General features: G+C 44.7%; 1 protein-coding gene across 1 annotated transcript in view; it reads right to left on the reverse strand.

Annotated features, from left to right (window-relative positions):
* Positions 1–1,368: 1,368 nt before the first annotated feature.
* Slc38a4 (solute carrier family 38 member 4) overlaps positions 1,369–25,164 on the reverse strand; it is a 66,758-nt gene continuing 42,962 nt past the window's right edge. The window contains exons 4-16 of the mRNA XM_052747500.1: positions 24,711–24,826; positions 21,938–22,011; positions 21,353–21,445; positions 18,514–18,595; positions 18,345–18,427; positions 18,173–18,231; positions 17,158–17,433; positions 16,952–17,031; positions 15,737–15,837; positions 12,678–12,802; positions 6,269–6,413; positions 5,170–5,267; positions 1,369–3,851 (exon numbers count right to left, since the gene is read on the reverse strand). Of these exons, the coding sequence (XP_052603460.1) occupies positions 3,750–3,851; positions 5,170–5,267; positions 6,269–6,413; positions 12,678–12,802; positions 15,737–15,837; positions 16,952–17,031; positions 17,158–17,433; positions 18,173–18,231; positions 18,345–18,427; positions 18,514–18,595; positions 21,353–21,445; positions 21,938–22,011; positions 24,711–24,826 (1,434 nt within the window). The 3' untranslated portion in view covers positions 1,369–3,749. The remainder of the gene's footprint in view (positions 3,852–5,169; positions 5,268–6,268; positions 6,414–12,677; positions 12,803–15,736; positions 15,838–16,951; positions 17,032–17,157; positions 17,434–18,172; positions 18,232–18,344; positions 18,428–18,513; positions 18,596–21,352; positions 21,446–21,937; positions 22,012–24,710; positions 24,827–25,164) is intronic.

Here is a 25,164-nt window from a genome sequence, read left to right on the forward strand (position 1 = left end):
TCACGACATTAGTCAGCCTACATCCCATCCTCTGTTTAATCTTCCTTTAATAATTTTTTTTTTTTTAAAAAGATGACTCGCCGGGTGGTGGTGGTGCACGCCTTTAATTCCAGCACTCAGGAGGCAGAGGCAGGCGGATCTCTGTGAGTTCGAGACCAGCCTGGTCTCCAAAGTGAGTTCCAGGAAAGGTGCAAAGCTACACAGAGAAACCCTGTCTTGAAAAAAACCAAAAAAAAAAAAAAAAGAAAAAGAAAAAGAAAAAAAAAGATGACTCAAATGTAAAGAAACAGACCAGAGAAATGTGTATCTGCAAGACTCTTGACCAAAAGCACTTCTTTAGTTTAAGGCAGCATGAACTTGCCAATGGGAAGAGGGGATCTTGCTGTTCTCAGTGGCCCACAACAGGCCTACAGTTTCTTCTTTTTCTTAGCTCCCTCCCATTCCACTCTCCAGCCAGTGGCTAGGACCATCTTTCTAAAATATATCTTTCACCTCCTTTTATATACTTCAGAGACATCTGCAGTATCTGGGGTAGCCTGTACACATATCAGGCACACAAGCAAACGCAAGCACTGTCCGTGGTATAGACTGGCAGATGTGTGTGGTAGAAAGAATGACCTGCCCCTGCCCCTCCCCACAAACGGTCATGTTAGTCCTTGCAGCTTAGGCAAGGGGACTTCATGGATGTGATTAGGGATCTTTACAAAGGGATATTATATGTATTATCTGGATGGACCCCATTGCAGTCACAAGAATCCTTAAAGCGAATGAGAGAGAGAGAGAGAGAGAGAGAGAGAGAGAGAGAGAGAGAGAGAGAGAGAGAGAGATCTGAATTGGAAAACCATACATTGTGAAGAAGTGAGGAGCCAAGGAATCAAGGTGGCTTCTAGAAGTTGGAAAAGGCAAGGGAATAGATTAGATCTAACCCTAGAACTCCAGAGAGAGGCAGAGCCAACCCCGCAGCTGACTTCCACAATAAAATAATGTTATTGATATCCTCTGACGTCTTTGAGATCGCACCTTACTGTGTAGCCCAGGGTGGCCTCAAATTGACAATTCTCCTGCTTCTGCTTCCCAGTGCTTGATGACAGGCACACGACCTCACACCTGGCTTTAAATTTTCTGTATGTGTTCACACCACTAAACGTGTGCTAATCTGTCACAACAGCAATAGTGTGTGTACATGTGTGAGATGAGGGCATAAGTGTGTTTTGTATCTTCAGGGGATGAGGCACTTGTACCTTCTGCCTATGCATAATGAATGTGCACCAGTTTGAGATGGGTGGTATTTAGACTTTCAATTTCGTTTCACATACAAATAATAACCCTCAGCCCTTCTTTATTGAGAAGAAAATAATCACAGCCGGGTCATTTGAAAAGTTCATTTATTATATACCAATATACAGTCTCTGTAATAAAAAAAAATCTTCCCAGTACATCGAACCACCTTACAAACGATATAAGAAAATAAAATTTGTATCTGTTTACAAATGGGTTCAATTTGCCAGAACAAGGTATTCCGCAAACCGGCCCTGCAGCTTGTGCAAACCCTAACCCTGAAGATGGCCACGCGAAAGAGCCGTGCTGTATGTAGTCTTTGGCGCTGTCATATTGCTCTTGAATAGTTATATAATTCCAAATGTGGATGCTTTCAAGTTAGTCATTCTCAATGTAAAATACTCAAAATATATACAGATTTTACAGTTTTCCAATATGTTTGGATTAACCTTTTATATTTACATTTAAATATGTTCGGACTAAACATATTTAATATTTGTAACATACCTTTTCCACTTCCTATCTTGGTTTATTTGTTGGGTGAATGAAAATGGAAAGAAATCTTAAAGATGCTATTTGGTGATTTTTTTTTTATCTCTTTCCCAAATCTTGATAACTTAAAAGTTATGATAGTTTCTAGTAATGCTCAATTTCTATTACAAAACACACCATTTTATAGTATTATAACTACGGAAAATGATACATAAAACAAATATATATTTTTTAGGCACGCTGCAGAAAAACTGTTTTAATATGACAGCATGATCATTATCTGTATGATATGTGTATTTCATACTTGGGTTTTACTGAAATGTAAAGTCTATAACAAATAATTGAAACAAAAATAGTAGTGAATGCCCCAATTCTAGGCAGTGAGTGGCAACTGAACTCTATCCCGTGAAAGCATCTACGGTCTGCCGGGTGTTGGTGGCGCACGCCTTTAATCCCAGCACTCAGGAGGCAGAGGCAGGCAGATCTCTGTGAGTTCGAGGCCAGCTTGGGCTACCAAGTGAGTTCCAGGAGAGGCGCAAAGCTACACAGAGAAACCCTGTCTCGAAAAACCAAAAAAAAAAAAAAAAACAAAAAAGAAAAAAGAAAAAGAATGGTGGTCTATGTTTTCATGTCATGTGAGGGCATTTGTTTCTAACCACTTAACATTATATTAACGACAGATGAATGTCAGCAAATTCCCATGAGAGCTAAGAGGAGCAGAGTCCTATTCTAGACATGCTAAACTCAAAGACCAATGCTGGTACCAGAAATTATTTACAAACAAAGAGTCCCTTTCTCTGCTAAGTTCCCATAGGTGATGATAGTGTTGTAAACAGTGAAGAGCATTACTGAACTACGTACAACTTTGGTTTTAATTTTTATATGTCTCCAATGGACAGATACATACCCATGGACTTTTGAGACCACTAGCTTAATTCCCTGCCCCAACCCAATAATATAAATGTTTTGACTGTGAAGAAAGAAAACTACACGTTAAAAAATAAAAATCCAATGTACCATATGTCAACATTCTGATAACTACAGAATGAGATTATATATACACAAATATGTAGCAAAATCACAGTTTCCTGCACTGAATGTTTATCAAATACAAATGTATCAAGCAATACTGGGTAGTGTGTCTCCACATGAATTATGGTCTTCTGAAAATTATGCCTGAGAATGGAAGACAAGAGGGCAAGCCTTGTTCAAAGACAAAAGTGTGACAAAAATACCAGGGGCAACGTGGAAAAGCAGATGCTGTCTCACTAGGCAGTTTAGCTGAAAGCGTTATTTTGTTGTTGTTATTTCTTGATAATTGAATACCCCCCCCCAATTTAATGAGATGTTTTAACGTTTACCATAAAAAACCCATCGACACTAATTCAGTGTAATAAGCAGGTTGGGCAAACTACCCTTTTAGTATTGAAACGAAGCACTCTAGACTGGTATCTGTCATTCATGGACCTCACAGGAACAGTTCCCAAGATACATGCCTGCCTCAGTCAGGCAACAGACCCTTAGTGGTGGTGCAGGATGGGAGATGGCCTTAAGTGATCACAGCTTTGCACTGGGGCATTTTTGTTTGATGTTCTGTGAATACAATTATTTGTTATCTGGGGTGGTGAAGTGTGGGGAGTGAGCAATGGGGGTGGGTGAGGGGGGTGGGGGCACAGTATTGTCTGCTGACCAAGACATGCAGCCACCTGGATTCTGCTTGCACACCTGCAGAACACACTTTGGGCGTCACACACTGCACTAGCAGACCTGGGTTGAAATGTGTGCCATGGATCTTTAATGCATTCGCCATCCCGACCAAACCCATCATTTCCTCTTCCATGGGTGTCAGGCAATGGAACTAGAAACTGTCTTTAGAATCTTCTCATTATTTCCCCTGGATAACATCCCAATCAAGGCAACTGAAATGTCCTTTGGAGCATAATTTCAGCCATTTCCAATAGAAAAGCTTTTCCCTAGGACTAGTGATGCTTGGTATTTGGAGGGTTGTAAATCCAGTCGATTATAATGAGCGCCATGCTTCCCATCATGAAGATAATTCCAGTCACAAGGAAGACCAAAGCCTGCAATTCAGAGGAAGCACATTAGGGAGCAGAGATGGGACCGCACAGTTTGCTCTAGGACAGTGTCACAGGGTGGTAATGTACCTTGTCTATTCTTAGTGACAAACGTCAAGTCGCTTTAAGAGCCTCGTTGGGAAAGGAGGGAAAACATACTGAAAACAAAGAGCATGAGGGCTGAGAAGAGAGTAACAGCTGATTGATTTGGTACAGGAAAATATGGGGACTACTAACAATTAAGCAATAGACGGAGACTCATGACCTCTTGGGTGGAAAGAGCCTGACGTAGTGAGAGGGGCATGTATGATACAACTCACACATCACATGAATAAATGAAAGGCCAGTGTACGTTGGCCATTTCTGAAAAAAGACAGACGTACAGGTATCTTCGTAAGGAGGAATATTGAGAACATCTGTACTTCAGAATTTTAACTGGAAGGGTTCTTAAATATTCCACATAGACCAATCTTCTAATTCTACCCATTGGAGAGCAGCAGGGGAAGGCCTAGGGGATGAGTTTACCCACTTTCTGTCTGGCCAAGATGAGTGTTTTCCTCAGGGTACACTGCTACAGACACCCAAGCCAGAGGGAACACACAGAGTGCAAGTTTGGGGGGAGGATGACAGGAGGGCTTTTCTACCAGGCTGCCCTTACATCCCTGGGCACCCCAGGGGGTAAACGGCTTCAAGACTCAAGCTTGGCTTTAGAAGCATTCTTTCCAAGCCTTACTAGAAGACCCTTTTAACTGGTCACCAATACTTACTATGGGTAAAATATCTTTTGGGATGTATGTTTCTATAATGGGTATTGTGGAAAGGAAATATGCACACCAGAGTTTAATAAGATAATATTTTATACCTGAAAAGACTGACTGAAAAATGATTGATTCTATTTTTTACAGAGCATACAGGGTTTGGTAGGAGGGAAACGAAAGCCATCTTTGCCCACGTGAATCTAGCAAATGGGACTAAATTGCCGCCATTGCCCACACCGGGAGAGAGCCCAGTACCTTCCTGTAATGTCCCATCATACCCAGCCTGGCACGGGATGCCAGTGTGCATGTAGCATGCATGCCTGTGGGGAAATAGACCAGGGCAGCACTTGGCCACCTAGAAGAACTCAGCACAATATTGAGCTATCTGCTACTTGAAATCCTAGAATCCTCTGAATGTCAGACATCCTCTCCTCCCCAACTGTTGTCCTGCCCATGTTCAGCTCTGGGGTCTTATTTTGGGGTCTTGTTTGTTTCATTTTTCCTAAACCGCATGTGTTTTCTGACTTCCTCTACATACAGTAGGGGACATTCTAAGTCTTACTTACCCCAACCTTTTGGGGGGACCTAAGAGGTTCCTTCTTGACAAGCTTGAGATAAAAAGCGGCTGGAAGGATGAAGATCAGCATGGTAGCCGACGAAGCCCCTGAGGAGAGGGATTCAGGGCAGGTTAGTGTCTCACAGTGGATACCCAGAGAAGCAGGGATCTGTAAGCACACACTTCAGGACAAACAAATATAACACTATTTTGTTTTTCTCGGCACTAAAAGCAACTTTAAGTCATAGTTCATCTTGATTATGTATTCTAGAATGTGTCTCCATAAAGAAAATTAAAATATGCCTCACATGATAGCTGTGTAAGTATAACTATAATAAGCAGTACAATACAAGTTGGCAAAGACTTAGAAATGTAACTACACACTCGGGGGGCTGAACTCAACACTCAAGCTTCCTGTCCACACCTGATTCTCTTAAAAGTCATCGTGGCCTAGCCAGGCAGTGGTGGCACACACCTTTAATCCCAGCAACTGGGAGGAAGAGGCAGGCAGATCTCTCTGAGTTCAAGGCCAGCCTGGTCTACAGAGTGAGTTCCAGCACAGCCAGGGCTACACAGAAAAACCTTGTCTCAAAAAGCAAAAAAAAAAAAAAAAAAAAAAGTAAAAAGTCATTCTACCCTGAAAATCTAGAAAACCCTTTGTACAGATTAAGAAATTAAATGCACCAACAGACCATGTGGTTAAAGGAAATGAGATGTTTTGGTCTATCAGCCTCCAGTTCCCCTAAAGACATCCTGAACACCCCAGCTGGCACTTACAGACTCGAGAGAGCTTATGGTAGTCAACCCTTACTTTTCCCTTGAAGACAGAGCTATGGCCTGTGCTCAAATCCTGTGTCTACCAAAAAGTATGTGATTTGATTTGAGGCTCAGCTTCTTTATCTCTTGAAAGGGCACTTGGACGAAATGGCTATAGGTGAATGCTAACATCAGTTAAGAGACAGAGAACACACAGGCAGTGTGGTCACTGAGCCGAGCAGGGGCTCATGGGATTCTTATTATCCTGAGAGGGACACAGTGCTGTCTTCGTATTTGCCATTTAAGGAGGCATAAGTCCGAACTAATCAAACAAAGGCTTTTCTGAAACTTACCTATGAATCCAAAGATGTATTTGATGGTGGGCACAAGGATGACCAGGACGTTGTTGAGCGCAATGATTATTGCGGCAATCAGGAAATGCTTTACCCAGCTGAAGGGTCTTTGGGGGAACAGCAGTGTGATCACTGAGGTCCGAATCTGCAAGGAGGGTGTTCAAAGACATGGTCACTTCTTCAACTTTTTTTTTTGGAGACAATGTTTCTCTGTGTAGCCTTGGCTGTCCTAGAACTTATTCTGTAGATCAGGCTGGACTGAAACTCACAGAGATCCACCTGTCTTTGCCTCCCGAGTGCTAGAATTAAAGGCGTGTATCAGCACCGCTGGATTGCTTTTAATTTTTGCTATGATTGTAAGTATTCTAGTCTAAAACGTTTTGCTTTTATTTTAACCACTCCCGAACCCTGCGGCCAAAAAAATATCTTGAGGCTTTTTTTCTCACATTTTCATTGTGGAAACACACACGGAGTAGCATATATCATAAGTTTATACAATTCAGCGGAATTCAGTCCCTTCATGTCGTGTGCCAACGTCACACTGATCTATGATGTCTGAGAGTGAGATCTTTCCTTGGTTGCATATCATGTGACCGCTTTCCTTGGATCTTAGAATTCTTTGTTCAAAAATAATCTTGGGCAGAAGAGATAAAATAGGGGCTCAGCCAGGCGGGGGTGGTGCACACCTTTAATCCCAGCACTTGGGAGGCAGAGGCAGGTGGATCTCTGTGAGTTTGAGGCCAGCCTGGTCTATAGAGTGAGTTCCAGGGCAGTCAAGGCTACACAGAGAAACCCTGTCTTCAAAAACCAAAAACCAAACAACAACAACAACAACAAAACAACAACAAAAACAAAAACCCAGTTCCATACAGCTTAGAGGCAGGGAAGCCCTTGTGATCGCTAACCACGTCTTATGCTCATTAGACCTGCCTAGGCGTTGAACCTAGACACTGAGGACTTAACCACAGACCGTGAAGCAGTTTCTGTAAACCTGGCTTTCTCTTTATTTTCCATTTTATTTAACATTTTCCACTGGTATTTGGGGTGGAGGGGGGGAGTGATACTTTTTGTGTTTCCTGTTTTCTCGTGCCCCCTCCCCCCGCCCCCACATTAATAGATTACAGATCCACAAAAGACAAACAGTGGGATTTAATAACCCCAACATTCCTCAGAGGTCCTGCTCAGTCATTTGCACTTAGCAGGCGCTCAGTAAATGCTGAATTAAACTGACAGCAGGAATCTTTTCACTCCCTTCGGGGTCCTCCACAGATTCCAGCCCCATTTCAGCAGCTGAAATACGGGGGGGCGGGGGGGGGGCGGGGGGGGGGGGGGCTCCAGGGAGGCTCCACTTGCAGGGGAGCTCAAGTAACTCAAGCAGACAAAGAGGTCGCTGTGGGAGAGGGGCAGAGAGCCTTTGGGTTTGGACAGCCCGGCCCAGAAACGTGCTTATCTTTGGAATCTCTTACGAGGAGGACACTCTTTTTGACTTAGTAGAATTACTCTATCGGCCTTTCAGTGAGCCAGCCCTTTGGTGAAGCTAGGGCTTCCTAAGTTCAGAAGTGATGGGATCGATTTTCACCTAAAAAGTTCAGTCTCGAAATCTCATGGTGCGGCGGGGACAGGAACTTGTTGCAGAGACAGCAAATGTGAGCTCCGTTTTGAAACATGTATGGACAACCCGAAAAAATGCAAGCTAAATCGCCTGCAGTTTCTCCCGGGGCATTCCTTTCATCCCATTCACGGAAAATGAAAGCCATCTGTGTGGGTCAAAAGGGTGTTTCATTTCTAGGACGGCAGACTGCACCATCCCGCCAATGGTTTAAGAGCAACTTTGTGTACGATTTTAAAAAGTGGATTAGTGAAAAATACGAAGCTCACTGTGAAAAGTACCTCAAGGAAGGGAAGGATGCCACTCTCCCCAGGAGCTGGGATGGACTACATTGTGACCTGTGATGAATGCCTGTCAGATATTGTGCACAGAGGCGGGGTTAGTGGACTTGGAGTAAGTTTTCTACAGTGGTGTGTGTTGCTCAAGGACATGTCTGACCGGGAAACTTACAAAGAAAGCAAGCTGCATGCAGCTTCATGTTTCGTGAAGATGCCACGCTTCTATATTTTTTTGTTTGTTTTTGTTAAAATGAAAGCATTCAGTTTAAACCAAACAAACAAAAACAAAAAGCCAAGTCAGGGCCAATCCTGTATGTCCAGGGTCTCTGAGAATGAGCACACTTTCCCAAGGTCATGTGGTAAAAGGTTTGGCCCTACTGAAATGAGAGGAGAGCAAATGTACAGGGGTAAAGGATCACAGTTGGAGTGAACGGGGAAAGCTTTGTTCTTATGGCAAGTGAGCTGAAGAGGATCTCTCACAGGACTGACGGGAACGTGGAGCACCAATACCCCCAGAAGAGGGCAACATCACCAGGAAGGGTAAGGCTGACCGTGGCCTTGGAGAGGGTTAGAAGAGGGTTGGAAGGAAACCAGTCATTATTCCACGTTACAGCGCTGCCTTCGTGAGAAAGTGGGTCCCAAAGGCTGGGGCAGGGTTCACCCACACCCTGTTCACCCACACCAGGACAACAGCGGCAACTCAGCCTTATTACCCACAAAGCCCCTGTGCCTTCCTCTTCCCCGTGTGCCCCTTTATCTACTGATGCAGACTGATGAGGGTATGAAAATGTGGGTCAGATGCTGCGAGGCGGGGAAGTCCCCAGCACCAGCCAGGGCTCCTGACACAGAATGACATTAGCAAGTTTCCATACACTTCCTGGGTAGAATGTCAATTGTCCTACAGACTGTCCTGTGCACAGCCTGTTGGGAGGCACTATGGAAGTCAAGTAGAAAGGGACAGCCTTGACTTGACATTTGACAAACACAGATTCTCTTTTTTTTTTTTTTTTGGAGCTGAGGATTGAACCCAGGGCCTTGTGCTTGCTAGGCAAGCACTCTACCACTGAGCTAAATCCCCAACTCCCAGATTCTCTTGTTGAGTAGAAAAGACGCCTTCTTCACGTTACAGGATTGCTTGGGGATCAGATCTTGGGAACACTAACTCTACCACATTTCTATGTCTATGTCTGTGCACGCTTCGGAACAGGAGGCCTGGAAGCAGGGCATGCTAAAGGGATGATTGTTCTGTGAGCAGAAGAAACAGCGGGCGCTGGAAAGTCTGAGAGGTGATTCTGAACACGCCACAGGTAGCACACGAGCCTGCCCACTTAGGAGAAATCATAAAGGTTGCTTGCTTTTCTGTCCTTGGTGGTGACATGTGAGCCTTGCTGTATGAAGGGAAGCATGGCTGCAAATGTCACTGTGCATGCTCTGGAAGGAGGTGCATCCATCCCCACAGTGGACTGCCTACCCACATCTAAGGAGAGCCCTGTGACGCTGCTAATGGGAAGCTAGCCTCAATTCACTCTACTTCCGCATCTGTCCGACAGACAGACAGATGGCTCCTTTACACTCGTGCTAAGAAGGAAAAGACCCAACCACAGCTGAGATGACAAAGAGGATAAGGGAAAACTGAGCGGGCAACTCTTATCCTCTCACCTAAGCAAGAGCTGGGTTACCGCGGGCTGCGAGAAGAAGAATACATAGTAATAGCTAAGGTAGAATGGAACCCAGACTAAGTTTGCGTTGTTACCTGCCTGTGAGGATACTGTGGCCGATAAAGAAGCTTCTTGGGGGTCAAGTGTTTCTGAATGCAAAGAAAGCTGTTGGGGAGAAACCATGTCTGCTGGGTGAGCCAGGCCCTCTAAGTAAGCCACGCCATGCAGGAGAGGCATGCCCTGCGGGAGAGCCAGGCCCTCTAGGTAAGCCACACCATGCAGGAGAGGCATGCCCTGCGGGAGAGCCAGGCCCTCTAGGTAAGCCACACCATGCAGGAGAGGCATGCCCTGTGGGAGAGCCAGGCCCTCTAGGTAAGCCACACCATGCAGGAGAGGCATGCCCTGCGGGAGAGCCAGGCCCTCTAGGTAAGCCACACCATGCAGGAGAGGCATGCCCTGCGGGAGAGCCAGGCCCTCTAGGTAAGCCACACCATGCAGGAGAGGCATGCCCTGCGGGAGAGCCAGGCCCTCTAGGTAAGCCACACCATGCAGGAGAGGCATGCCCTGCGGGTGAACCAGGCCCTTTGGGTGAGCCTGGCCCTCCAGGTGAGCCACGCCTGTGTTTGATTCACTGAAATCCTTGACCCCAAGTTACAAGAAATGAATAAAAACACTATCCATAATATCTACCTGTAACACGAATCCTAAAAGGTCTTATAAAGAGAAAACCCAGAGCCAGACATTGGGGTGAAAGCTGAAAGATCAGAGAAGCAGAACAGCCAGCCACGAGTTCTTACCCCTACAAAATCCTCAAACCTTAAGAGTGTGAGTTCCTGTTTCCTCACGCCTTATATTCCTTTCTGTGTCCTGCCATCTTACTTCCTGGGATTAAAGGTGTGTGTCTCCACTGCCTGGCTGTTTCTCTCATGTAGCCCAGTGTGGCCTTGAATTCACAGAGATCCCCTCTCAAGTGATAGGATTAAAGGTGTGTGCTACCACTGCCTAACCTCTATGTTTAAACTAGTGGGTGGCTCTGTCCTCCAATCCCCAAGCAAGTTTATTAGAGTACACAATATATCACCAAATCTATCACTCTGTCAGAAACACACCGGAATTTGTTTTAGATCTACCACTTTTAGAACTTGACTAGGACACAGAGGTCATCATTCTTTGTCACCAACACATTCATGGCCATTTGATTTACTTGTCCAGATCCTCATTTCCATGGATTCATGGCACACGAAAAAACTAGAGAAAGGTGGTTCACACGTTTCAGGAAAGGCAAGATTCACCCCAAGACCATTTTTCATTTTCAACGCTGTTGGCTCACCCTCTCTGCTGGCCACCATTCTGTCTGTGACCACTGTTCACATTTCCCTATAACTGTGGCAGTGAAAGACCATGCCACGCCCAGGAAATGGTAGACACTGTTTACTTCTCTGGATGTTGGGTCTTATGGCCAATTTTCATCCTTAATGGCCTCTAACACTGACAAACTACTGTAGTTCCTGATGATCAGATCAGCCTAGGGCATTCGCTCTTACACAGGATGAGAATTTTTTCTAAGAGAGGTTTGGGTTTTCAATGGTGAGAGAGAATATTTGTCGAGGCTGGCTTCTACTTCCCATTCTGGCAGTGAGCCTTGCATTGGCTTAACAGTTATTATCCACACGCTATGTGACCACCCCCACATCCATCCATCTCTCGAGACTATGGCTCAAAAACACCTTATCAAGGGCTGGCGAGGAAAACAAAGGTAGAGATTGTAACAGATCCCTTGCATAAAATAATCGATCAACAATGCAAGAGTTTCTGGTTCGCCAAAACCCACAAGGACTCCAGATATGCTTTTCACAGAGCAACTAGAAATCTCATCCTGTAGAACATCTGGCTCAAGCCTGAGCTCATAGACTAATGTTCCATGTGTGACATTCAGAATGCTCTCAGATATATTAGAGGCCAGGCGTTATTGAAGAGTAAAGTATTAGCCACGATAGCGACAAGGATTTGATTTCATGCGCTCATGAAAAAGGAATGTGACAAACTATGCTTCGGCAAACAAGCTCTCCTTAAAGTGACCACGGCACACTATTTCAGTTGCTCTCTTAGGCCGAGTCTTGTGTGGAACATTTTGTACATGGCGAAGCTGGTTGCTGGGCCACTCATTTTGACACCCCTAAAATGGATAAGTCAACTGAGTGTTTACGGAAGGGACAGAGTTGGCAGGCGGCTGAACACCTGTGTTTGTCCCTAGGTGGTGTTTTAACTCTTGTAGCCCAGTCCTTACCCCGGTACCGTGCTGTGAGCCCATGACAAACTGATACCCTGACTAGTGAGTGCCAAGGATCAAGACTCTCAAGTGGCAGAAGGCAGGTGTCCATTTTGGTGGGAGTGATCAAAACCCCCCTTCGGGTATGTCATTTACTTAATGAGTCTCCTTCCCATTAGATATCAGATTCAATAACCTGACCTTTAGCTCTTACTACCTCAGCACAGCCAACCGAGGCACAAACTGAAAAACCTTCCAAACCGTGGCAGGACGCAGCGTGGCCTTCGTGGCTCTGGCTTTCACATTTCCACAGTCAGAAGAACTGCTCGTAATTTTATTAGTTTACAGGTGGCAGCCCATGCTCTGCTCGTTTTTAATTTGAATTTAAAAATAAAGTTCATGTTTCCTCGCACACTTTAAAAACACCATCTAAAATGACCTGCTGTGTCTATATAAGAAGCGGTCAACTTTAAGTGGCTCCAGAATTCTGTGAGAAAATAATAATTGGCTGGGACGCACAACTGCAAATACACAGACACCCAAATCCACACTGAGTCAGAACAATGCACCGATCCTCAGAACATGGTGTACTTACTGGGAACAGGACAATGGGCACCGTTAGTGTCACCGCCACCAGGACTGCCAGGCGTACCATGAGCAGAGGGGTATCAAATGTGTAGACTTTGCTGTAAGCATGGAGTAACTCGTCTTCAACTTCCCCTGCAAGATGAAGAGTTGGGGGGTTGCTGAGTCGGCGCCGGCTACTTATAGAAAAACGCGTGACGATGATGGAGGAACAGGACAGTGGAAGAGGCCCAGGCCTGGGGATTCAGTTAGTCCTGAAGCTTGTGAAGCTAGAGCATGAAGACATGCTAAGATTCTTGACATGATTCGTACCCTAATAACTCTATGTCTGCTACAAAGGGCATCAGAAACCAGGACGGCATGTTCTGTTAAAAGAAAAGAAAAGCCTCAGCCCTACCAGCTTGTCCCACCCACGCCACCTCCATCCTCTGACCTGTCTGTCTGTCCACCTCCATCCTCTGACCTGTCTGTCCACCTCCATCCTCTGACCTGTCTGTCCACCTCCATCCTCTGACCTGTCTGTCCACCTCTATCCTCTGACCTGTCTGTCTGTCCACCTCCATCCTCTGACCTGTCTGTCTGTCCACCTCCATCCTCTGACCTGTCTGTCTGTCCACCTCCATCCTCTGACCTGTCTGTCCACCTCCATCCTCTGACCTGTCTGTCCACCTCCATCCTCTGACCTGTCTGTCCACCTCCATCCTCTGACCTGTCTGTCCACCTCTATCCTCTGACCTGTCTGCAGCAGCTTCTTTGTTCCCAGTGTGGAAACTCTAGGCCTGATGAACTGTGTGTGTGTGTGTGTGTGTGTGTGTGTGTGTGTGTGTCCGCGCGTGCCATGCATTCATTTATGGGGGGCAGAGGTCGATGTTGAGATGTTTTCCTCCATCACTTCTTTGCCTTACTTTTTGAGACAGGGGCTCTCACTGAACCTGGAGCCTGCCATTCTGGCCAGACTGGCCAGCCAGCAAGGCCCTGGGATCTGCCTCTTTGGTCCTTAGCACTGGGGTTACCGACACATGCCTCCGTACCCAGCTTTTACACAGGTGCTGGCGATCCCAGCTCAGGAGCTCTTGAGGTTCTAAAGGGATGTGTGTCTTATGCCGTGCATTAGAAAAGCATGCAAGGATGAAAGCGTGATTTTTACCGGACCTCCCTCCCAGTCACTTTATTCTAAGACTTCTCTGATGCCTTCTTTGAAGACAGCCAGTCAGCATGCCAGACACAAATGCACAGAGATACATATGAAATCCAGACAGGAGTGGCACACAGAGATGCATGTGAAGTCATATGCAGCCCGGTTTCCCCTCCATTCCTCTCAAGATGAGATGGGGGACGAGGGTTACAAATACACTCAGGGGTATTGATCTTGACTTTCACTAGCCTGTAACCAGTGAGAAGTTAATGCCAAACTGAGGGCAAGTGCTTGGTTAGTAGTCAAATATTAGTCAAACCGAAAAGACACCTACCTAAGCAAATGATGGCCTCCTCCTGAGACATTTCCTCCCAAATCTGTCATACACTCCATTTAATTTGCCAACTCAGTTAAAAAAAAAAAAAGTTGAGTTTCCAAGAGGAGGAAGAGCCACTTTGACTTACAACCTTGCATCAGTTTTTGAAATTCCATGTGTATGTATTATATGCACATTTCTTCTTCTATCTCAAAATAACTGAAATGTTTTCCAAAGTGTTGTATGTCTTGCAATAAACACTAACAGAACTCAAAAAAAAAGTTGAAGGTGTTTATTAAAATGTCTATTTGCGTTGACACCTTGACTAGTGTGAAAATATGATAACACACATATTTGATTGCAATAATTTCTCTATTGGGCTACACTTTCTGGAATGAGTAAATAATGCTAACCCCTTTGTGTACAGTTAAGATGCCAGACAGAATATATGTGTACTGTGGCAATGACATTTATACATATATATATATGTATACACACACACACACACACATTCACGCACACATAATTTCGAATACTCCCAGACTGAGGGAAATTCTTTTGTATCCTTTTTCTTAGGAATTTATTTCTATAACAGGACTGAATACAACGAAGTAGACATTTTACTCAGAGTTCTAAGATACCAGCTTTAACCGACTGGTAGAAAAGAAATCAGGTTCAAACTTGAGGACTATGGGTTTTTGCCATTTGCTTGGCAACCACTTTTCCCTGAAAAGAGTTTTACTACATGTAGTTGGATTCATTCTCATTGTTTCTAGCCCGAGCTGGACTGGGAAACCAGACAAAGAAATATCACTTAAGCTGGGCGGTGGTGGCGCATGCCTTTAATCCCAGCACTCGAGAGGCAGAGCCAGGCGGATCTCTGTGAGTAGGATACCAGCCTGGTCTACAGAGTGAGTTCCAGGACAGGCTCCAAAGCTACACAGAGAAACCCTGTCTCAAAAAAACCAAAAATCAAACAAATAAACAAACAAAAAAAATCACTTATACGTAAAGGAAATTAACTTAATTTGAGGGATTTACAATGTGTGCATGTCCAGATATGTGTGTGAAGGTGAACATACATGTACACACACATGTGTATGTAGATGCTAGAGGCTGGTGTTGGGTGTCTTCCTTAATTGCTTTCTACCTTATTTTCTGAGGCAGGGTCTCTCACGGACTCACAGCTCACAGATTTTGTTAGCTTAGCTAGTCTACAAGTCCCAGGGATTGTCCCGTCTCCACTTACCCAGTGCTGGGATTACAATCATGTACTACCATGAATGGATTTGTATGTGGGTGTGGGGGGATCTAAACTTGGGGTCTCATGCTTGGATGTCAAGCACTTTACCTACTCAGACATCATCCTAGCTGCAGTTTGAGAGATTTAAAAAAAAAAAATCACACATGACTTCACAAATTGCTGGAATCTATTAGCTGGGTGGATCCAGAGCTCATTTCCTTTGGAAAGTGGCAAGGCTAAGTTAGAGCGCTAATCAAGAGTGTACCATTTACATATAGACCATGCTACTCACAGGGGGAATGAAAAAGAATTTTATGCATCCAAGTGAATTATCATTCTAACCACAAAGAGAATGACTGGGGCACGGTGACCTACCATAGAAAGTTAGGTAGCCAAAGAGAGCGGCGAGCAGGTACATGATGAGCATTCCTGTGATGGAAATGTTGGACACTGTTTGCATCTTTCTCCGGGACCGACTGCGAAGAAAAAGAACACCAAGCTTCATTGTAAAAAACCTCTTTAAATATAACTTAAAATAAAAATTAGGAAACTGGGCTTTAGACACACAGCTTACAGCTTATCTAAATTTGTCTCAGAGAGCTAAGGAAGATTTATTTTCATTTCTCTTAAACAGTGTTCCTTTAATCTAAGTTCCTTTAATGTCAAGGAAGCCTGTCCACAGAAAATTAATGTAATTAACGAATTTAGTTACATTTAAATGGCCAGGATCCAACTGGCCCCATGGCAAAGCTTTCCTACTTCACACTGAGATGAATTCCATGTAGAAAATAATGTAAGGAATCAGCAAAGCCTTGCTACCAAGAGCTCAGAGCCTGGAGAAAATTTTATATTGTCACATGGAAGTTTCTAGAAACCAGTATAGAGAGCACTCACCACCCAATCTCCAGGCTTATGGAGTTCATATTGTATGTGATTCACAAGGTAAATCTAAGACCCCAAATAGCTGAACGTGTTCCAGGAACTTTATGAGGTAAATCAGAACTGACAGGACAAGGTGCCCCCACTGTTCAGGGTTAGAAAGTTAAGAATCATTGTCCAACACCCCAGCTGTTAGAATGGGTTCAGACCAAATGAGATGTCAACAACCTCAAAAGAAATTATTAATGAATCACAGATCCATGCACTGGTAGGACCTAGCCAGTGTACCCACTGCACACACAAGGCCATCTGTTCCGGTGAACACCTTTACGGCAAGGAACTGACCATGAGTAGCATCAGTTGCTTGGCAAGGCTGCCCTAACTCTTAAGTTTTCGTTATCATGAGTATTGTCATTTCCAGTTTCAACAAAGTCCACATTCAAACCCATACACCTGCCAAAATCAATGGACCCACTACCTCCTCCACCTGTGGGAAATCCTCCCCTGAACCATTATAGATGGACTGGAGAGGAAGCAGAGCTTGGCATGTGGGCTCCCTCAAACCTTGGTGAAACACATTACCAGTGGCTTGTTGTGGCACAAACCATCTCTGCTCAGAAAGCCACAGGATGTGCCTCCTCATGAAGCATCTTTGAATTCGTGAACATATTTCCAAATCAAACGAGAGTGCTAAAATGATGGCTGCCTTACTCTTTAAGTTCACTGTAGATGGGAAGGACCTCGGGATGGCACACAAAAGCAAAGGCTAGGATTGGAATCGCATAGGCGGTCTGTAAAACAAACACCATATGTTTAGAGGTCCAGCGTAGACAGCGACTCCAGTGCATCTCAGTATACGACGTAAAATTCAGAGACCACAGGGCTCGGCCCATGAGGGGTGAGGATCGGTCACTCACCCGGGAATTGAATACAAAGTATTTAGGTTGACACTTGTCACTGCTGTGGGCCTCGTATTCCACTCCACTGCTGTGAAGTGGACCTGTGGCCTGGTTCTCATCCAGCCCTGCTGGGTTCCGGTGAGTGTAATCCATCATGAAGTTCACATCAGTGCTGTCTGAGTTATTGGGTAACATAATCACGTGCATTGGAAGTGTGCTGTTGAACGTCAGATTTCCAACATTGTGATCCAGAACGGGCAGAGGGCAGGGTATTTGAAATTTTTTGTAAATCACCTACAGCCAGTCATTAAAAATTGAAACAACAAAAACAAAAGAAGTCAAGCTTTGAGGGGGAAACAATGAAATAAAAATCCATCTGTATGACTTAGGGGTACAGGTGAGGGAACTCAGTTGAGGGCTTCCTTAGTCTACTGGGCCGTGGAGACTCCTTGCCTCTGTCAAAGAAAAGAGCTGAACCATATATGATTGGCAGTACTACTTCCTAGTCAATAGTACCAGGCTTTGGAGAGTCCACTCCAGGCCTTTCTGGCTCTTCTATGACACAAGTCATCAAAAATTCTTTCCTCTTCTTTTACCTCTTTGGGGGAAAAGATTTACAAATTTTACATCTATGATATTTCAAGAAATATCTCCTTTGCTTGAGTCGATTTCTTCTTTAATTCCGCTTTGGTCAGCCTCCCTTAATGGGTAGAAAGTGGGAGAGAGAATGGCTGATCCATACAGACATGGCCCCAGCTTCTTCACGGCTGCTGTTTCCCCTACCATGGTCCTTTGTCTAAATGTTCACCCAGAGAGCCTGGAACACACCATGTGCTATATGACCTTGGCATTCTACTTCAACTATTTTTAAACTCATGACTGCCCCTTTCCCATTCCAAATTAGAATACAATAAAAATTGCTTGTGATGCAAGAACTGTTTCACGCCAGTGAGGTGCTTGGACAAAACTGGGGACACTAATGAAATATGACATGCTTGCCAGGCTACAAGGATGCTGTCAACAAAGCACTTACCACGCTGACAAAAAACACCATGCACGTCAGGGAAAATCCACTGGTGTAGCCAAGGTAACCTAGGAATTAGCAGAAATATTTTGGAAGGTGACTATAGTGTCAAAAAAAAAAAAAGCCTGCCAATTAGAATATGAAGTAAAGATAAATATACTTTCAGTTAGTGAATTAATACCTAAGTTTTTAAGGAGAGAGAGTGGAAGGATAATCCCCACAGACACAAATATGACGAGGTAGTTGCCATTGAGGTACCATTCCCTAGAAGAGAAAGAGAGAGGGCGTTGGGAACAGAAAAGATAGCAGAATGAGCTGCTTGGTATCACAGAGAGAATGTTAAGACATACCCAGTGTTTTCTTCAAGTCCCATGAATGCTCTAATTACTTCAGGTAGTTCGTATTTAATGATGAAGAGGTAGCTGGACATTGCTGAAATGGACAAAGGGGTCAGCTTAGTGGTGGTGTGCACACTCATCCCATACAAGCTGTAAGAAGTCAGAGCACTTGGGACATCCATTCATTCTCCTTGGAAAGGTGAGCATCTCATCCCTAAAACAGAATGCGAAGGCCCCCCTCACACTCCACAAGGCTTCCCAGCTCTCTTTCAAAGCAGACATGTGTCCTTCAAATGTGTACACAAGGGGCTGCCTCTAACAGTGTCTGTGCTGATTCTTGGTTGATCTGACTTGGGGAATCTAGGGGGCTTCGGGTCCCACATTTTCATTCTCACAGTTAGGGATCATTGTAGCTAAAGTTTTCCTGCCTGGCCCACAGTCAGGACAAATCTCTCTCACCTGCCAGTCCCACAGTCACTCAGACCCGACCAAGTAAACACAGAGACTTATACTGGTTACAAACTGTATGGCCATGGCAGGCTTCTTGCTAACTGTTCTTACAGCTTAAATTAATCCATTTCCATTAATCTATACCTTGCCACATGGCTCGTGGCTTACCGGCATCTTCCCATGCTGTTTCTCATCATGGCGGCTGGCAGTGTCTCTCTGACTCAGCCTTCCACTTCCCAGCTTTATTCTCCTCCTTGTCCCGCCTACACTTCCTGCCTAGCCAATGGCCAATCAGAGTTTTATTTATTGACCAATCAGCAACACATTTGCCATACAGAACATCCCACAGCAGATCATCATGGCCTGTGTTGCATGAATCTATGGGCCATTGTCTGATAAGAGAAGATGGAGGCCTAAACCAAGGTAGCTGAATGGTAAGGCAGGTCTCTGGGCACTCCAGTCACTTCAGCTTTCTCCAAGTGACACCTGTCGGGTCCTCTGTGGTCTCCCAGAGCCACAGAGAGACTCCCAGAGCAATGACCACTGAAAGTCTTCTAGACTGATAATAGAGTATAAGAGATAACAGCTTCTCCCCCATTTTGTCTGCTAAGGGTTTGGGTTTTTCCCTCTTATTCCAGTTTCCCATTGGTTAAGAAAAATTACAGAAAGGGTCAAATTTCACCTGCATTATTTTGAAAACATCATAAAATCTATAAAACCTCTCCCTGTATACATGTCTGTACACATATGTAAAACACGACAGCTTTGCCTCCAATTGGAGGGATTTGTGCAACACTCCGGTCCCAAGTCCACCGTTTGGTGCAGTTTGATTCGAATTTGTTATCTGACACATGGTCAGGGGTGCAATTAAAAAAGTAAAACTGACAGGGCTGAGGCTGTAGTTCAGGGGGTAGAATGATCGCCTAGCGTGCACAGGGATCTGGGTTCTAGTCCCCACACTACCACAACAGGGAAAGGCCAGTTTTACAGACACTCTAAGTGTGAGCCCCACCCTTCCGGTGTGGCTGTCCGAACAGGATCTATGTTGTACACTGAACTCTGACTAGTTTCAAATTAGTCCCTAAGCTTGCATGGAGGTAAGCATGGAATCGATCACTTCCGACAGTGTTGAGTTCTGTGGATTCCATCATTTGGTCGTCTGGAAAGTCTTGCAGAGAACAGGTGTATGTCATACTCTACCCTGCAGTTTAGGACATCAGGACTGTGAGGAGTTCAATGACACATCCAAGATCAGATTCTTGCAAAGGGCAGACTTTGAAAAAACACAAGGGCTCCCCCTTCACCCCCCCCCCCCGACTCTGGGTCACCGGCCCTTCTCTATTGTCAGAGCAGGATGGTTTCTCCCATGGCTGCTGTGTCGCCCGTCCACATGGCTTGGTTAATCTTTACAATGCCCATGGCCACAGCAGAATCCTACAGAGCGTCAACAGGAGGTGTTTCTGATGAGCTGGCTCGCTGAGGGACGGTTCGAGTTGAGGGCTCTTAACTGCCGACTCTTGGTGATGTCACCACCGTTAATGTGTTTGGCCTTTGAAAATTCAGGGTGCTGCAGGCCTGTTCGGGTAATGTCAACATCATCCCCGCTAATGTTAAAACGTCGGCGGTGAATGCCAAGTTTTCAGGGGGTTGAAAAATTGAAGTGTTCTAAATGTGGAGCTGCTAATTTAAGAAGTGTAAGTGGTTTCCCTTATGCCAGATCGCTAATCACATGAAATAGCCAAAGTGGGAGCATGTTCTGGGGTGGGAGTGTGCAGCTCGATCTCTCTTAAAGCCACGATGCTGCCTGTGTTTGGCCTGACCCAGAGCCTGCATTGATCCGCCCCTGGAAGCTAGCCGCGGCTAGACTGACACTTTGAACAGCCGTGGTACCATCGCTCAGCTGGGGGAGTTGAGGGCTCAACACACCCAGGCCTCTTTATTTCAGTTGTCACAAACTGGAGCAAGCAGGAGGCGGTCTCATGAAATGCATGATGGTTGAAATCTCCGTAGAGCCGAAGATTTTAACTAAATGTAGAGCGGGTTCTTTAACTGGCTCAGATGTTTATGGCCCCAATCCAATAAAAGCAAAACAAAACAAAGCACAAACAACAAAAAGCAAACAACAACCAAACAAAGACAACCCCAGTGATTCTGGAGATGTCTACACAAGACTCGGATCTTAAAACATAAAGGAAGACACACTGGGAGCTGCGGGTGGGGCTCAGTGTGAGAGCTCACACATATTCAAGACCCCAGTGGGTTCGGCGGTGCTGCAGGGGCTTTGGTGAGATTTAAAACCTAGAATACAGTTGTTTGTTTGTTGGCAGAAGTTCTGTTGTTGTTTATTTTATCGAGCATCCTACAGAAAGTTCAAGTGGTCCGTTGCAAGCTCCCCCCTTACCTCCAATATTCTGCATGGTAATAGAGATGAAGGCTCCAATTTTCCCAGGCCATCCAAATGCCTTTTCCCCCAATTTTTCATAAATTAAAGATCCTATAAGGGAAGATAAAATTGCTGTGTTAGAGGAATGTTCTCATGCCTCTAGCACTTCTTTACATAACTCTACACTAGAATATTAAGCATGTAACTAAATAGTATAGAGGCATGATAGAACCAAAGGACAGGACCTCAGAAACCAAGGAGCAATGTCAACGCTCTCCAAACAGAAGCAATGGCTCTGTTCACCTGAGCTGTGTGTCACTAGTAACGGAAGTCCACCGACCATTTGCCAAAAATCTTTCCTTCCCCCTATTTGGCTTGAACTTGAGCCAATCGGCTTTCATTCTTGATCCTCACTTGCACAATTAACTAAAAACCTCGAGAAAACACATTGCTGGGGTCAGAAAAAAAAAAAAAAAGGAACCATGAACCTGACTAACCTCCTCCTTAGCTTATAATAACCCCCTGTGAGTGGGAGGTTCTTTGATGAGAATCAAACCAGAAGATAGCCTCTTGGCTGAAGGTGTGGACTCAAAGGAAACGTACCTCCTTCTTTGGCTGTCTTTAACAGAAGGTGAACCGAATAGAGAGATAGTGTCGCCACAGTAAGCAGCATAATTCTGTAACGGGACAGAAAGGAGACAAGTTTTATAACGGGCGAGACACCGTTCTGCTAAACATTGCAATAATCTACAGCAATAATTCTGCCTCTTCAACCATTAACTTTGCAAAAGTGGATGGATTTGGAGGATTCTGGGAAATCCTTGATTGCCACCCAACAAGGACTTTCTATATTTCTACATTGTACAGCTTCAGCTACTACCTGAAGCTTTCTACAGCGTGGTGAAAGGTATCTCAGCCTAGATGCTAACGGGCATAAAACTAACACATCCCATCGACTCACTCAGTGTCCAGGTGTGTGTATGGCATATGTACATCAACAGGTAGCAGTAAAAGGCTGTTTGAGAACCTGACTAAACCTAGGCTTAGACATGCTAAGTGTTTTTGATGACATAAGAAAGGAAGGTGCTTTGCTACCTGGAGGGTCAGGTGCAATATAGAAAGCAGAGGAGGGTGAGTGCAGATGGCAGGACCATTCCTTGCTTATATTCAAAGGGAATCACATTGCTATCAGGACCCTCTACACGACCAAGTGGATGAATGGCTTCTATATGTTAGTACTGATCAACATTTCTCCAAGACCAAGAATCAGGGCGTAAAAAGAAGAGCATGGGTAGAGCCAGGCATGGTGGTACACACCTGTAATCCCAACACTTGGGAAGCTGAGGCAGAAGGATCTTAGTACAAGGTCATCCTGGGCTACATAATAACACCTTACCTCAGACAAACTGAAAAAAAATGAATGTGAATAGCATCATCTAGATAATGAATGGACAGTACTAACATCTGAAATTTGAAAAAGCAATCTTTCCCTTCATTTACCCGAGAGCACACATCTTCCCACAGCTTGTCTGATAATCCCAGGGAGATCACTGCTGCATGTGTGCATTCAGACCATGGATTACATACTTACAGCTACTCTAGCCATATGTGTCCCTATTTCCCAGAAACCAAGTCTTCCTGAACCGTCTAATCAATGGCTTACTCACTCACCTATGCCGTATGAATGGACCTGCTTTTAAAGAACTATGTAGCTCAGATTATGTAGTTTTGTTCCATGGAAAAACAATGAACATTCCTCCATCTTAAACCCATGCTCGCTGTGAGACAAATTCTAAGAGTGAACTCAGTGGAATACTATGTCACTTACAGCAAACTAAGAGAGACACCCGAATGTTTCTCAGACACACGGAACACACTCTATGGTGTCTGGAGATGTGATGACTCAGGTCAAGTTAACCTGCTTGAAATGAAATGAAGCCTCCCTTTTCAATGTGGAACACAATGCTCTCCAGAAAGTGATCTATGGCTCCATGGTTGGGGAAAGTGTTCTCTGTTTCTGCTCATCAATGATCTGTGATAATTTCTTAATTATTTTTAATGGCATGAATGATTAATGAGCAGGCAGTCTTTTTGTCTCAAAGGTTGTATTCATTACAGAAGCATATAGATATGCAAATATAGTGTGAGCCTACTATTCAGATGGTAAGCAGCTAATTGATTTCAAACAATTTACTGAAGTTGGTAGAAAAACCCGTTCAGCTAAAGACTATGATACATAAAATAGTTCATTTGACACAAGATAAATATTTATAGTTCTGATCCTCAGTCCTTAAATAGCTATGCGATTAGCAAATCACATGGGATGGCAGAACCCAAACAGCACATTTAAAGCCTAAGTGTTGCATTCTTAGACAGCTAGCTCTCTAGCTTTGTGTTTGGGACCAGGCTCCATGCTCATATGACTCCTAATGTGCAACTTCATGCTTGTGCAGACACTGATAAGCGTGTCTTGGAAAACACCAAACTGTGTGTCACCATGCCAACGTCTGTGGTTGTCCCTCACAGGCGAGGCCCCTATGCAGCCATCCTATTGGTCAGCTGTGGAACACTGCTGCTCTCAGGCAGCCTTGGACCAAGTGTGGAGAAAGCACAGAGGTTTAGAAACAAGCTTCAGGCACCCACACGTATCCTCCATGCCAGGCACTGTGTCAGGGTTTAGGAAAGGGTGTGTGGGAAGACATGGGGCCAGTTCTCTGGGTCTTATAGTCTAGCAAAGGAGCTAGACACTAAGGAAGTCAGACACACACACACACAAGCGTGTGACAGTGGAGGCACATGTGTGAGACACTGGCCTCTGTCACAGAGGTCACGGAAGGCAGCACCGAGGTTAAGCTGAACAGAGGCAGAAGTGAACTAAATGAAGAAGACAGGAAAGGAGGCTCTGAGGCCGTATGCAAAGGCCCGTCATTGGTGTCTGGTGCCCAGAGGCACAAGGTATAGGACTGGGATGTGCAGAGCTCTTAGATGACATGACGTTTTTTTTCCCTAAGATTATTCAAGAACTTGATTTGCTTTGGGGAGGAATATTTCTGATTACTGAACACTACATTATGTTATTTTGAGCATCAAGGGATGAGCTATTCTGGGAAGCAGTTTCTTCTTCCTGTGGACGGATGGGCTGCACTAACATCTTGGTGGCTGGATACATAAACACTCTGCCACTTGATTAAAGATGGTCGAATGAGGAAGTGCCACGATTAGACCCCACCAGCTATAATCCCTCGGGTGGCAGAGCTATATAAAGGCAAGAGTGATTTACTAGTACTTTCTCAGATTACTCTCATTCACAGGTTACATCAGGTTGTCGGGTTATGTCCAGGCTCGGCACTCAACACAGACATGTGTGTTCACTTACATGAAAAGGACGATCCCTGTGTTGGCCATGGCATAGGACAAGCCCAAGATCCCACTGCCCATGATGGCGTTACTCAGGTTGAAGGAGGACATTCCGAAGGAAGTCGTTCCGGGGTGCTTGAAGAAAAGAAGTGTAGTATGAGCAAACGTTTGCTAAAGGACCAGCCTTTCCTTGGTTATTCTTCTCACATTATGTCTCCTGGAAGAGACTGTATTCCCCAAACGGAAGAGTAAGATAGCATCGTAGTGAGAAAAAGCCATTAATGACTCAGAGAGTCAGAAAGAACCTTTAATTTTGAATGGAATGCAAGTCTTGGCTTCAGCATAGGTTGCAGGAAAAATTAAAAATACAGATGAGCAATAAGAAAAGAAGGGAAAACAGCGTATGGATGCAGATTACATTTGGGGTAGAATGATTTCTCGAAAAAAAAAAAAACAAATTTCATAAATGATTC

This window comes from Peromyscus californicus, unplaced genomic scaffold, assembly GCF_007827085.1.
Source record: "Peromyscus californicus insignis strain IS unplaced genomic scaffold, ASM782708v3 Scaffold_20__1_contigs__length_68692818, whole genome shotgun sequence".
Taxonomy (NCBI): Eukaryota; Metazoa; Chordata; class Mammalia; order Rodentia; family Cricetidae; genus Peromyscus; species Peromyscus californicus.